The 14,346-nt window shown below is 32.4% G+C and overlaps 1 protein-coding gene across 1 annotated transcript in view; it reads right to left on the minus strand.

Annotated features, from left to right (window-relative positions):
- The window catches only part of LRRIQ3 (leucine rich repeats and IQ motif containing 3), a 144,727-nt gene that overhangs the window by 65,002 nt on the left and 65,379 nt on the right, over window positions 1-14,346 (minus strand). The window contains exon 5 of the mRNA XM_019743761.2: window positions 13,915-14,071. Within this exon, the coding sequence (XP_019599320.2) occupies window positions 13,915-14,071 (157 nt within the window). The remainder of the gene's footprint in view (window positions 1-13,914; window positions 14,072-14,346) is intronic.

The following is a 14,346-nucleotide window of genomic DNA, read 5'->3' on the forward strand; positions in this document are numbered from 1 at the left end:
CTTCAAAACATTATGCTAAATTATAGAAGCCAGATTCAAAATACCACATATTTTATTATTCCATTTATATTAAATGCCCTGAAGAGGCAAATTCATAAAGATAGAATATAGATTAATGGTTGCCAGGACCTATAGGGATTATTGTTCATAGGTATAGGATTTCTTTTTGGGTGATAAAAATGTTCTGGAATTAGATAGTGGTAATGGCTGTAAAAGTTTGTGAATATACTAAAAACCATTGAATTGTATACTTAAAATAGATTAACTTTGTGTTATGCAAATTATATCTCAGTAGAGATGTTATAAAAAATACTGTAGAGCTGACAATACAATTTCAGTAGTGCTTGTCAGAGTTATAATGAAATGTCAAAAATATGAAGTACCAAACATAATTAGTATAATAGAGACCTGAGAAAATCATTAAAACTTTTCAGGTGTTTTAGAATTTAAGTTTTCAAAAATCTATTATCAGTTTTTTAGTATTCTTCATGATAATTCAACAATGTAAACAAGAAGCCAAATAAACATGCAAAATTATTTTTTTGCATTTGATAAAACTGAAGCAGAAAATAATTAAAATGTATAAAACAACACATTCAACATTAACTATAATACTTCCTGGACTTTCATTTGACCTTATTAATAGAATTCTAATATGTTCTGTATCTTACTGAATCCTAAATATAAATTATTTAGTGGCATCTATGGAGTCATAATGAATCAAGTTTCAAGCTAGATTACTTAGAAAAGGAACAGAAACTGACAAAAACATTTTTAAAAAAACAACGGATAAAATGTTATTAGAATTCACCTGTTTTTTTTAAAGTACTGACAATTATTAGGCTCATATTTCCCAGAATATAAATTAGTTACTGCCTCAAATTTCAAGATGTAATGTGCAATATATAGACTATTCATGGTAGTTGTAGGAAAAAGAAATGCCATGTAATAACGTTAACACTTTAAATGATAAAAATCAACATAAAGTAAATCAGATTTAAGACTTAAATCTGCTGTGTACTACAAAGATTGCTATTTATTCCCCAATACTGGTTTCCTTCACTTTCATAATAGAATCCCTGACTTTTGTCTCGGCATTTTACTGAAAACACACACACACACACACACACACACACAGAGAGAGAGAAAGAAAAAAAAAAAACAACTATATATTTCAGTCCTCCTTGCAGCTGAATGTGATAAAGTGACTGAACCATAGCCATATATATTGTGAGGCATCATTTATGAAATTTACTCTTAAAAAACTTCTACAAGTGTCCTTGATGGCTGGAAAATATGTGATGGCTGAGCAAAGACAGCCATTTGGGATCCTGAAGTGCTCTTTGAATGGAAGTCATGCACAGAAGAGCATAGGTGAAAGGAGTCCGAGTCACTAAGTACTTCATGGAATACTGCCATCCTCCTAGACTATTTCCTTCTGGAGTTTTACATGAGAAAGCAAACTTTTACCTTAAGTTAGCATCATTTTGAATCTCTATTACTCAAAGCTGATTCTTGTTTAAACCTACACGAGAATGGTAGCTGGCAGTGGGATGCTACAAATAGAAACAATGTACAGCACTGTCTTAGTACAGATATTGGATGACAAGTGGCAAGGACTCAAGATATTACAGGCTGAATAGGGGACATCCCTTGTAATCATGGCCTTTAGACATTTTCACTTTGAAAGGCAGTCTACATGATGACTGAGGCTATGGTGTTAGAGAAAACTGTATAACAAATTCTGAATTTAGGTATTAGATGTCACCTATTGCTTTAAGTCTTATGAGAAAAAATAAATCTGGCTATAGCTAGCAAGCATAAAATCAGAGATGAAAATAGAATACAACTTTGATAAGGCAGGTAATCTCATCTGGAATCTGCAATTTAAGTTTACTGAGAATCTAGTAATTGGAGACTTAGATGGATAAAAACGTTATCAGCTTTGTTCCTCAAATTGAAGCAGTTTCAATAGGACACTTCAAAATGGAAACAATATTGATATTCTAAGCCATAAATGTCTGTAGGCAGACAAGATTAAGAATTTTGCCTTCCCGCCAAACCCATTGCTTCAGAAAGTAGATGAGAGTAAAGGGGATCAAATATATGGTGATGGAGAGAACCCACTCTGGGTGGTGAACAGACAATGTGAGTTATACATCGTCTATATGATGTATTACAGAATTATACACCTGAAATCTATGGAACTTTACTAACAATTGTCACCCCAATAAACTTTAATTAAAAATAATAATAAAGTTCACCCATTGTAGATATTATTAATTTGAAAGAGAGGAAAATGGGTAGAACATAAAAGCCAGTAAGTAAAACAACAGAATCTTCAGACTACAAACTATGTCTAGACTTGATCTTTGCAGTTACTTAAATATAGAACCTAGTGAAATCAGGTAACTCAGAAGGCTACTAAGTGTTTGAAGGAAATGTATAGACAAACAAATTAAAATCTGACTTGAAAATGTCTGTAGTTCTTCAATCTCTAAAGCAACCTACAGGCCCCGAATTCAATTAAGGCTGTGAAACTGTGTGATAGTCGAGAAGGACAAATACTCTAAAGTCTATTTCATATGTGGCCATAAATGAGAATGGACAAATAAAACCTTTTCAAAGGGAAGATCAAGGAGATTTTCAAGATGTGATAACTCGAATGTTATCACATTCGAATGTGAAAGAAGGAAGTATGCACTATTCCTATAAGATGAATTTGGTAATAGCTATGGGGGCAATGACAGCTATATTTCCCACTCCCCTTTTCCAAATGGGAAGTTTTTATTATGATCTGTTTCTATGCCACCTATTATACTGGGTGTGTAGAGGAAAAGCTTTATACTTTAACTTAGAGGTTGCTACACCATGAAGTGTTACATCTTGTTTACGTGAGGAAGACTGGATATACCCTAATATTCCAACTGGAATTAAGTTTGGATGAGTAGTGATATATTCAATTTCATTGATTCCTGCTCTAATTTTTACCATTTCTTTTCTTCTGCTTCAGATTTAATTTCCTCTTATTTTTCTACTTTTCTATAGTGGAAACTTAGATGATTGCTTTTAGATCCTTGTTTTTTTCTAATATATGCTATAAATGTCCTTCTAATTACTGATTTCACTGCATCCCTGCCACAAATTTTAGTAAATTGTGTTTTCATTTTCAATTATAGCTGACCCTTGAACTATGCAAGGGTTAGGGGCACCAACCCCGCAGGCAGTTGAAAATCCGTGTGTAACTACTAGTCAGCCCTCCACATATGTAGATGCCCAGCTGCAAATTAAAAATATTCAGAAAAAAAGTTAGGCTGTTGCTGATATGTACTATGTACTGAACATGTACAGACTCTTTATTCTTGTCATTATTCTCTAAACAATACAGTATCACAACTATTTACATAGTATTTGCATTGCGTTAGGTATTATAAGTAATCTAGAGATGATTTAAAGTATACAGGAGGGTGTGTGTAAGTTATATGAAAAACTAAGCCATTTTATATAAGGGACTTGAGCATCCTCAGATTTTGGTATACTCGGGAGGCCCTGGAATCAATTGCTCATGGATACCATAGGACAACTGTACTATGTTTTTTTCTTATATATACCTATGATAAAGTTTAATTGATAAAATAGGCACAGTAACAGATTAACAACCAATAATAAAATAGAAAATTATAATATACTATAATAAAAGTTATGTGAATGTTCTCTCTCTCTCTCTCTGATAATTGATCTGATCACCAAGATGGCTACTACGTGACTAAATGGGTGGGTAGCATATACAGTGTAGATACAGACAAAGGGATGATTCACATCCCAGGTGGGATGGAATGGGAAAGCGAGAGATTTCATCACACTATTCAGAACAACATGCGATTTAAACTTGTAAATTAGTTCTGGAATTTTCCATTGCATATTTTCAAACCATGGTTGATTGCAGGCATCTGAAACCATGGGAAGTGAAACAACAAAAAAGGTGGGACTGGTATATTTCAAAATGGTTCCTTTTTCCTTCCTCCTGCTGGAAGCACAAGATTTTTCTCAGTTATTCACTGTGAGAACTCCAGGAGATAAAATTCACAAAAGTGTGGGGGCCCCACCAATGACTAATTCACTCGGGAGTTTTTATGTCTCAGACTTGTGACACTGAGCCTTCAGCAATTCATCAATTACAAGTCAGCTTTCCCTATTATGGCACTGGTTCAATAGAGGTTTCAGGTCATGGATTTCCATTCTGGTGAGTGTGGTTCTCTGTATTTGCCTGTCAGTTTCTCTATTTTTGGTGGCAGCATTTTGCTTTGTGACCCTACTTCTCTCATAGGTGTAAGAAGAGTTGATTTTTTAGTTTATTTAGCTTTTTACTTGTTGTTAGGATGAAGTGGAAACTTCTAAATTTTTTCAAGCTTGAAAACTGGAACAAGTAGTGTCTATTCAAGATAGAAATTTATGTCCATCTTACACAAATGTCTAATATCCAGTGTCAGTATGACATAAATTCTGTAAACTAGGTACTTTCAGCTTTCTACTCCAACACACTAATTGTAGCTTCATTGTCATGGTCTAAAATAGAATCCCAGCCGTGATATACATGTTCCAAACAATAGGATTGGAGAAAGGCAGAAAGAAGAGACAAAAAGGCATTACCAACTGTCTTTTGGTGAAATTTCCCAGAATCTGTCACACAATATTTCCACTTAGGATACATTATGGTAAACTGAAAAATGGCCTACCAAGATGTCTATACCCTAATCCCCAGAACCCTGAATGTTACCGTATATGTTAAATTTTCTCAGGCTGTTATAACAAACGCTATCAACTGGATAGCCTAAAAAACAAAAATGTATTTTCTGGAAGCTGGAAGTCTAAGACAAAAATTTCAACTGATTCAATTTCTGGTGAGGGTTATCTTCCTGGTTTGCAGTCAGCCTTTTTCTCTCATGTCATCACATGACATTTCCTTGGTACATGCATGGTGGATGGGGGCAGTAGAGAGAGAACATGCTCTTTGGTGTCTCATTTTATCACCATAGGATTAGGACACTAATTCTATCAAATCAGAGGCTCACCCTTATAACCTCATTTAACCTTATTTATTTAGAGGCCCCATCTCCAAATATAGCCAAAATGGGGATTCATGCTTTAACATATGTATTTATGGGGGGGGGGGGAAGCGGGGACACAAAGATTCAGTCCATAATACCTTATATGGCAAAAAGTAGTTTGCAAATGTAATTAAGGATCTTGAGATATGTTGATTATCTGGGGGGAGGGTACTGTATGATTTAATAACAAGGGTCAGGAGATCAGAGAGGAAGTAGAAGCTGTGACAATGGAAAGAAGAGGTTCAGGTCATGTGAAGTAAAGATCACAAGCCATGGAATGCAGGCAGTTTGCAGAAACTAGAAAAGGCAAAGTAATGGATTCTTTCTTATAGTCTCCAGAAAGAACCATCCTGCTGAGACCTTAATTTTAGCCCAGTAAAAGCAATTTCAGACTTCTGATCTCTGGAACTATAAAATAATAAATTTGTGTTGTGTTATGACACCAAGTTTGTGGTAATTAGTTACAATAGCAATAGAAAACTAATATATGTAGCAACACATAGCTGCAAGAGAAGCTGTAGCTTCTGTAGATTTGGGGCAGGTAAAATAACAAGGGTTCTATTATTGAGAAAGAAGAGAGGAAAGACGTTGATTGGGAAGCAACCATCACTCACCGCCTGGAATTTTTGCTGAATATAGTAGTGGAATAAGCTTTTATGTTTGCCTCCTTTGGTAGAGGTTTATGTTCCGTGTTTGGGAAGGATGTATGCAAATGTTTGAAATTGTCCTTCAATGTCCATTACACCCTTCTTCTACAACAAAAGAACCCCATGTTTTAGCTGGACATATGACTGGGCAGAATGAGACTATATCTCTTAGACACCTGTATACATATGCCTAATTTGTGGCCAACCAGATACAAGCAGAATATTGAATGTCATCTTCCAAGAACTTCACATAAAGTGAACACAATCCCTTTTCCCACTCCTCCTGTGTCCCCTCTTCCTTCCTGCTAGTTACAATGAAGACATAATGGCTGGAGCTGGCAAAGCCATCATGGATCATGAGATGACCTTGGAAATAGATGCTATGCATGGTGGAGCAACAAGATAGAAAGAGCAAAAAGCTCAGAATGTTATGCTGCAGAGCTGCTACAGTAGCCATGCACTATCTCCAGACTTTTATGTGAGAGAAAAACAAATTTCTGTTCTAAGTCTCTACTATCTGGAGCCAATTACTATCCATTCTAACTAATACATTCCCTTCCTTCTCTTTTATTTATCTCAGAGAACTTTTCACTTTAATTTTTACTAGTGTCTCTAGATACACATCCATGACATGTATGACAAAGTTCTAGCTTTAAACTCTAACATTGGTGCACTCATTTAAAGGCACAAGTCTTCTGAACTATTATAATTAAGAGATTTAGAAGGAACTTAGTTAAACATATGATAGCTAGATAAATCCCATGAGTGACTAACTAGGAATTCTAGGTAGTTAGTAAGAAAGCTTCTTTATGTAGAGAGCATACACAATATCGGATACTTCTGTGCTCTAAAATTATAGCCATGCATAACTACACTATGGCCACATGATAATACCATATTAAAGTGTAGAAATACATGTAGGTCATTGCTACTAACTTATCAGTTTATACAAAGCATTCCTAATTTAAGTATTACTTTATAATTTTTATTTAATTAACATAATTTCCATTTTTGTTTTTAAAAAATGATAAAATTGTATCTGATGGAGTAGATGTTTAGCAGAGGCTCTCAAACTCTGTCACAGGACTCCTTTATACTCTAAAAAAGTCAGCTTTTATATGTTTTATAGCTTGCAATATTTACCATATTAGAAATTAAAAGTTTAAATTATTTATTCATTTTAAAATAATAAAACTATCCATGTTCTCAAAAATTAAATCATTTTATGATACAGAACTATATTTCAAAAAAAATTAGTGAGAAGAGTAAGATTATTCTAAATTTTTGCAAGTCTATAATACTTAAAATCTGCCTTACTAGAAGGCAGACTTTCATATTTGCACATACATTAAATATCTTACAAGTCATATAGCATCTGGAAAAGCTCCATAATATGAGAGAATGACAGTAAAAGAAGTCTTAGTATTATTATTTGTAAAATTATTTTGGCATTGTGGATCTCCTAAAAGTATTTCAAAAACCCACAGTGGTCCTTGGATTACTCTTTGAGAATCACTATTATGCAGAAGAGCTATAGAGAAAAATCTCACAAAATTGGACTGATTATAGGAAGGCCAGTCAAAATATATGAAAATACTCAAAATTATAATGAAATACAATTTAAAGATTATATCAAGATGACAGAGGAGATTCTAAAAATATATGTTCTCCATAATTTCTCTTGGTTAAAGAGAAAAGAAAGAGGAAAATATATTAAGAAAATAATAAAAATGAGATTACTACTCTCAAAACCATTAGATATAATATTATCTACACAAAGAAGTAAAGATATAAAGTTGAATGTATTTATTAAGAATCAGATAAACTTGAGAGAATTGTGCAAATAAATAAGTGTAAAAATATTTTAAAAGTAGGTCTTAAAAAATGCTGAAAAGCCAGAAGAGAAAATAAAGATAAAATGAGCATGACAAAAAGTAGTAATTTTCTAAAAATTTTAGTTGAGACAATTTTAGTTATATTCAAAGTCTGTTTATTAAACTGACTCAAAAAATCTTAAATTTTGAATCACATAATAATGAGAAATGACCCAAAAATTATTGTCAAAGATTTACACACTAAAATGTCATAAGAATTTGGCAATTGTACGGGCAAGGCTTATTAGTAAATATTCCAAGGACAACTAATTCCTATATACCTTAAATTGTTCCAAAGCCTAGGAAAAAAAGTGAAGTGTCTTAAGACACACCATTTTCCTGGTATCAGCACCTCAAAAAGAGGCACAAAAGGAAAACAATACAATCTCACTCATTATTACAGGGGGAAAGATCTTGAAATAAGTATTAGCAAGCCCAATTAAGTGTTTCCTAATCAGACAAAAACAATGACTAAGATTTTGTTTTAAGAATGCAAACATAGTTCAAAATAAGAAAACATATTGATTTAATTAATTACCTTAGAATAATGGTAGAAAAAAAATTAAGACTACATAATACAGTATGAAAAGGCAAGTCGTAATATTCAACAAGTATATATGTTTTATATTTAATTCAGCATCTTAGTAATAAGATAACTTCCTGAAGAATACCTATTAGAAATTATAATATCATATTTCAAGATGAAATAATACGGGCATTAGCATCAAAGTCAGAAATGATACAAGAATACTCATTTGCCACCAATGTTATTCTGAATTTCTAACCTACTCAAGAAAACAAAAAAAGCAGCAAAATGTATGCTTGCTAGAAAGGAAGAGGAAAATGATCATTTTCTAATGCAAACCTTTAATAAATCTAACAGAATCAACTGAAAAATCATTTAAACTCATAAGATAGTGACGAAAAAATCAACCTTTATTAAAGCACTAGTCTGAAATTATAATTTAAACATTTTTCAATTATCATAAAACATTAAAAAACATTTTGGAATAATCTTAAGTGTGCTAGATGTATGTGAACAAAACTAAACAAACTTAGTGAAAGCCATAAGAACTAAATAAGTGGAGATATATACAGAGGTCCCTAATTATTAATATATGACTCAATATTGTCATGTCTATGCTCCCATTATCAGTTTATAAACATGCCATTAAAATACATATATTTTATTGTATAAATGATTTTAAACTTCATTTGAATAAAACACCAAAATAGCCAATTATTATAAAAGGTGGCTTTCCTTATCAAAAATCAGTACCCCATAGCTAGAATATTAAAATATTACTTTTGATTAAATAGACACAAGAATATCATATGTAATAAAGGTATTATTTTAAATACCTGGTAGAATAATAATTAACAAATAGTGTTGGAATAATTTAATACTATATATAAATAAATAAAAAGTTTTATTTTTACAGTACTGTAGTATTTTACTTACTACAGTAACTCAAAAAAAAGAGCTACAAATGGAATAATAAAAGTAAAAATAAAAAATAAAAAAGCAGGAAAATGTGACAATAAAAGGACTCATCTTTTTATAATGCTAGGTCTGGGAAAGATTTTAGAATTATATAAAGAATAGAAACCCTAAATACTCATTTATCTGACCACATGAGAATTAAAAGTTTCTGAACAGCAAAAGACACTGTAGATAAAATGAATACACAAATAATAAAATTGGAACAACATATGAAAATGGCAAATTTCGCTGATACTATCCTTTCCCAATTAAATGGAGTAAAACTCTGTATACAAAGTCCATTCTAACAGAAAAATGAACAAAGGATATGAATGAACAAAGAAAAAGAAAATGAACCAAGGCAAGTCACAAAATAAGGAATAAAAAAGAAAATACAACAAAACAGTTTACTTTCACTAATGTAAGGATGATGTAAGTTAAATCTGCATGTTTCTTAATAAAAAAATCTGTTGGCTTAATTAGTTTAGGCATTTACATAAGAAATAGGTACTTCTTCAAAATCATTTAAGTTTTACAAATTGTCTAAAATTAATTAGCAAATTGTGACACAATTCGAGCGAAGAGCAAATGAGCTAAAATTTCGAAGGAAAAATTCATAGTCTGAAAGGAGCAAAACGGAAACAGAAATTACAGTCAAAGGGCAGGAGCTTTATTAGAAAGGGGACCTACAGCAAATTCCGTTTATTTCCAGGCAAGGAGAAGGAGAACCAAAAGGAGAGCTATCTGGAAATCTGCAATAGGGATATATGGTTTCAGAAGTACTGAAAGAGGACCAAGATAATGTCAGAAAACCTGTCGTAAGAAAGAGTGGCATAAGGGCTTAAAGTCTGAAAAATGAGGTAGACAAGAATAACTGAAGGACATACGTATCAGCCAGTTTCTCTGCTTGCTATAAAAGTAGGCTGCCCCTCTAAATCAGTTGCCTATTGATTGATCCTGTTTCTCACTTTGTTGATAACTAGGGAGAGTACATGCACCCTCTCCAGAAGATGAGTCAAGACAAAGGGTGTGAAATTTCAATCTTCATGCCGCAAGGAGGGAAGGTTTAAGCTCTTAGAAAAAAATTAGGCTGTGATTCTAGGATGTGGGCTATCAAAGACAGAGACCCACAACACATAGACGTTTTCTTTCCATGAGGTGGAAACAGTGAAGGTTCCTGGCCATCACCCTTTCCTTACCTTTTACATGTTTTCTTTCCTTCCTAACAAAATATGTTTAAACTAGGTTAAGGAAGCTTCAGATGTGAGGATGAGGTGACAGGAGGAAAAGGAAAAACTATGCTGCCTCTCAGATAAATATATGGCAAAATTTTCCCCCTGTGAATCTCTTTCCTTTTGTCTCCAAGGGGTGACTTTTTCTCATACTACATCCCTTTGAAAATTCATGTTTGCAATATAAGAAATAAGAAAAATAAATTTAAAAAAGACTATTCGAGCCAACAAAGCAGATAACAGAATATTTCATAGTCTATCCCCGGTCACTAAAATTTTGCAATAGAATTTTAGGCAAAAGCCCCACTTAGGAACTGCTTTGTTTACTATTACTCCCCATACATACAAGGTCTGACAATTACCTTCGCGAACTTGCAACGATGTTGCTAACTTTTTCTTGATATCAGAAGGTATTATTCATTATGAATTTGTACCAACTGCACAAACAGTTGAAGTTTACTATTTGGAAGTGCTAAAAAGGCTGCATGAAAAAGTTAGATGAAAACAACCTGAACTTTTTGCCAATTCATGGCTCTTGCATCATGACAATGCACCAGCTCACTTGGCACTGTCTGTGAGGGAGTTTTTAGCCAGTAAACAAATAACTGTATTGGAACACCCTCCTTATTCACTTGGTCTGGCCCCAATGACTTCTTTCTTTACCCAAAGACAAACGAAATATTGAAAGGAAGACATTTTAATGACATTCAGGACATCAAGCGTAATATGAAGACAGCTCTGATGGCCATTCCAGAAAAAGAGTTCCAAAATTGCTTTGAAGGGCGGACTAGGCGCTGGCATTGATGAATAGGCAGTAGTTCAAAGGTGACGGTAGTGATATTCAGCAATGAGGTATGTAAACACTTTTTCTAGGATAAGTTCGCAAACTTAATTGTCTGACCACATTATTTTCCTCTGTAACCTTTGAGGAAAACGGTTGACTACACCAAAGCAGATTTCAGAGTCGTGTGTGTGCTAGTAAAATTCACCATAATAGTATCTAGATGTCCCTAAAATCCATTATAATAATATACAAGTTTCCCTAAACCTTGATCTAATTACTACCATAATATTGTATTTATGTTGGCCTGTTCTTCAAGAGGAACAACCATACAACAACCAGTATCTGTAAGCTGTGGGTAAATAATGACCCTCGCAATTGTTTCAGATCTTTTATTTCTTCTATTAGGACTGAGTTTTTAACAGATTCCTTCCTCATGGCTCCTGACTTTTGGTTGTGTATATCATTTACAATTTACTCTTATACCATAAACTCTGATTGTTAAATGGACTTCAGGCTTTGCAGCACATTTCCTTCCTGAGTTTTATTTCTGTATCTCATTTACAGTTTATTCTTGTACCATAAACTCTGGTTACTTATAAGGACTTCTGGCTTTGCACCACATCATTTCCTAAATGAATGTAACTTGAACTCACTGCTCTGATTCTTTCCATTTTAGGTTACCATAAATATGGGAAGTTTTAAGCCCTATGGACAAAACACATCTTATCCCAAAACAGAAGCAGATTCAAACACTGACTACTCTTTCTAAATACTGAAACTAGAATCCCATTCTTGATTAATCCTTTCAATCATTTTGCTCAGAGCATTTTTTTTTTTAAATGAACTCCTAGTATTAAATTACTGATATTTTCTCACCCTCTTCCTTTTCCCTACTGCCTAACTGTTTCAGTGTTTCTTGGATCCTAGGTTCTCTTAAGCACTCTATGGTATTAATTGTTCTCACTGTAGTTTCTAATAAACCAAGTTCCAAGTCACTAAAGACTAGATATGTTAGTCAAACTTAATAAAATAATACTGTATCAACCAAGTAAGCTGAAGAGGAGACTAGAAATGAAACCAGCAAAAGATGGAACAAGAATTTTATATAGAAGATGCAGAGATAAATTTTATATAATTAAAATTAATTTCAACTACTTCAAGAAATTGAGCTGGAGATAATTTCTATAATATTCTATAAATGGTAGCTATAAGCAATGAAAAAGCATAGGGCGATTTACATATTTATATAATATGAATAAACAGTTCTATGTTTATAACAGTTCACCATAACATCATCTAACCATAACAATGTGGTTAAAATAATTATCAATAACATTAAAAACCTTTAGAAAATTCCTTATAATGCATATATTTTACCAAAAATTTCATAACATTCAAAATAATTCCAAAGCCCAATATACAATAATATATTCTATGTAACTTCATAGATATGAAATAAAATAACCTTTGTAAGATGAATATTTTACTCCAAATTGATTATCAGCATATCTAAATTGGTGATCAGAATACAACATATCCATATCAAATTGATTATCAGTATACATCATTCAGTGAAAGTATCTTCTGTATAAAGCATATAAAAAACAGGTGACATGCCTAAAATCAGTGAGTTTATATTCTACGTAGAGTGCCAAAAGACACTTCACATGCACTTTACAGTTTTATAAAGCTTGCTATCATCTAGAGCAAATTAACACAGTGGCATTGAGTGCTCATGAGGGAAAAGTTTTGAATGGGATACATTTGCCTTTTAAACCTATTTTTTTATTCAATGGATAACTTGTGAGATTTAAGGGCTTGAGGACATTTCCATGCTATATTTAGAGCACATATCCTCAATTATTTGAAATCAGACTAATGACAATCTGGACGTTTTCTGTACGCCTTTCTAATCATATGAATATAATACAAATAGTTGTACCTCAGTCTACAAAGAAACAGGTTCACATATGAAGGAGCATTATCACAAATACAGTTCTTCACAAGTGAAAAAAGTTCACTCTTGTTAATTATACTACAATGCTGTCTTCAGGTCTACCTTTACCTAATGTCCAAATGAAAACAAAACTCTAAAGATTTTTAAAAAGCACAAGCTCTGGAGTTAAAAGACCTAGACTTAAGTCCTAGAATGTCACTTAACTGTGGCCTTTGGAAGTAAACTAACCCTCTAAGCCTTAGCTTTCCTATTTATAAAAATACCTAACTTACAGTGCTATGGAGAGTAAACTACATACTATATGCAAAATATCTAGCACAGTGCCAGGTACATAGTAGGCACTCAATAAATATAAGTTTTTTCCTATTTCCATTGTCCTCAAAGCAGTACTAATATAGCACAAAACACTGAATGAATATTATGCTATATGTAGACTTATCAGCCTTTAATAAATTAAATACTTCTTTATATTTTAACTATTAAGAAGCAATTTATATTACTATCAATATCTGCTTGCAATAATTAATAAGATAAACATATATATAAAGCATAAATTATACAATAGTAGTGGTAGGAGTTATGAATATGTCACATTATATTTGTACTACATTATTATATGACTTTCTCAGATAAGAAAATCACAAGCAGAACATTAATAATATAATGGAAGGTATTTAAAAGAGATTGGAGAAATTCTTAGGAAAAAGTTCCTTGATATGGCTTTGGGCAATCGTTTATTAGATATAACACCTAAAAATATTTAAAAATATTTTTAAATATTTAATTATAAAAATATTTCAAAGAAAAATAATAAACAAATTATACTTACATGTTTCCAATGTGCAAGCTTTCCTGTTATATTAGTTTCAGGCTGAAAAAATAGATCTTCAAGGAGCATATCTTCATATCTTTTGTGTATGTAAATCCATTGTGTTTGACGTTCATTTCTAAATTTTTGTTGATATTTTTTATACAGAAACAAGGAGCTGAATATAGGGGGGGAAGTGTCATTTAGTGTTTTGCCAATAAAAAGATTAAAAAAAAAACTATTCATGAGTTTACTTTTATCTTAGAAAACCTGGTAGAGTAAATTTAATACCATACTTGTTTTCATTACTATATAAAGCTTTTTAGGCACTAAGGTTTGTTTATCAACATTCATCAGGAGATAAATGAGTGCTGAGAAATCTCTGGTTATATGAATCGGCAAACAATTCTGTATTTACATCTGGCTATGCATTTTATAATATAATGGCAAGGA

The sequence above is a fragment of the Rhinolophus sinicus genome, linkage group LG06 (genome assembly GCF_036562045.2).
Source record: "Rhinolophus sinicus isolate RSC01 linkage group LG06, ASM3656204v1, whole genome shotgun sequence".
Lineage (NCBI taxonomy): Eukaryota > Metazoa > Chordata > Mammalia > Chiroptera > Rhinolophidae > Rhinolophus > Rhinolophus sinicus.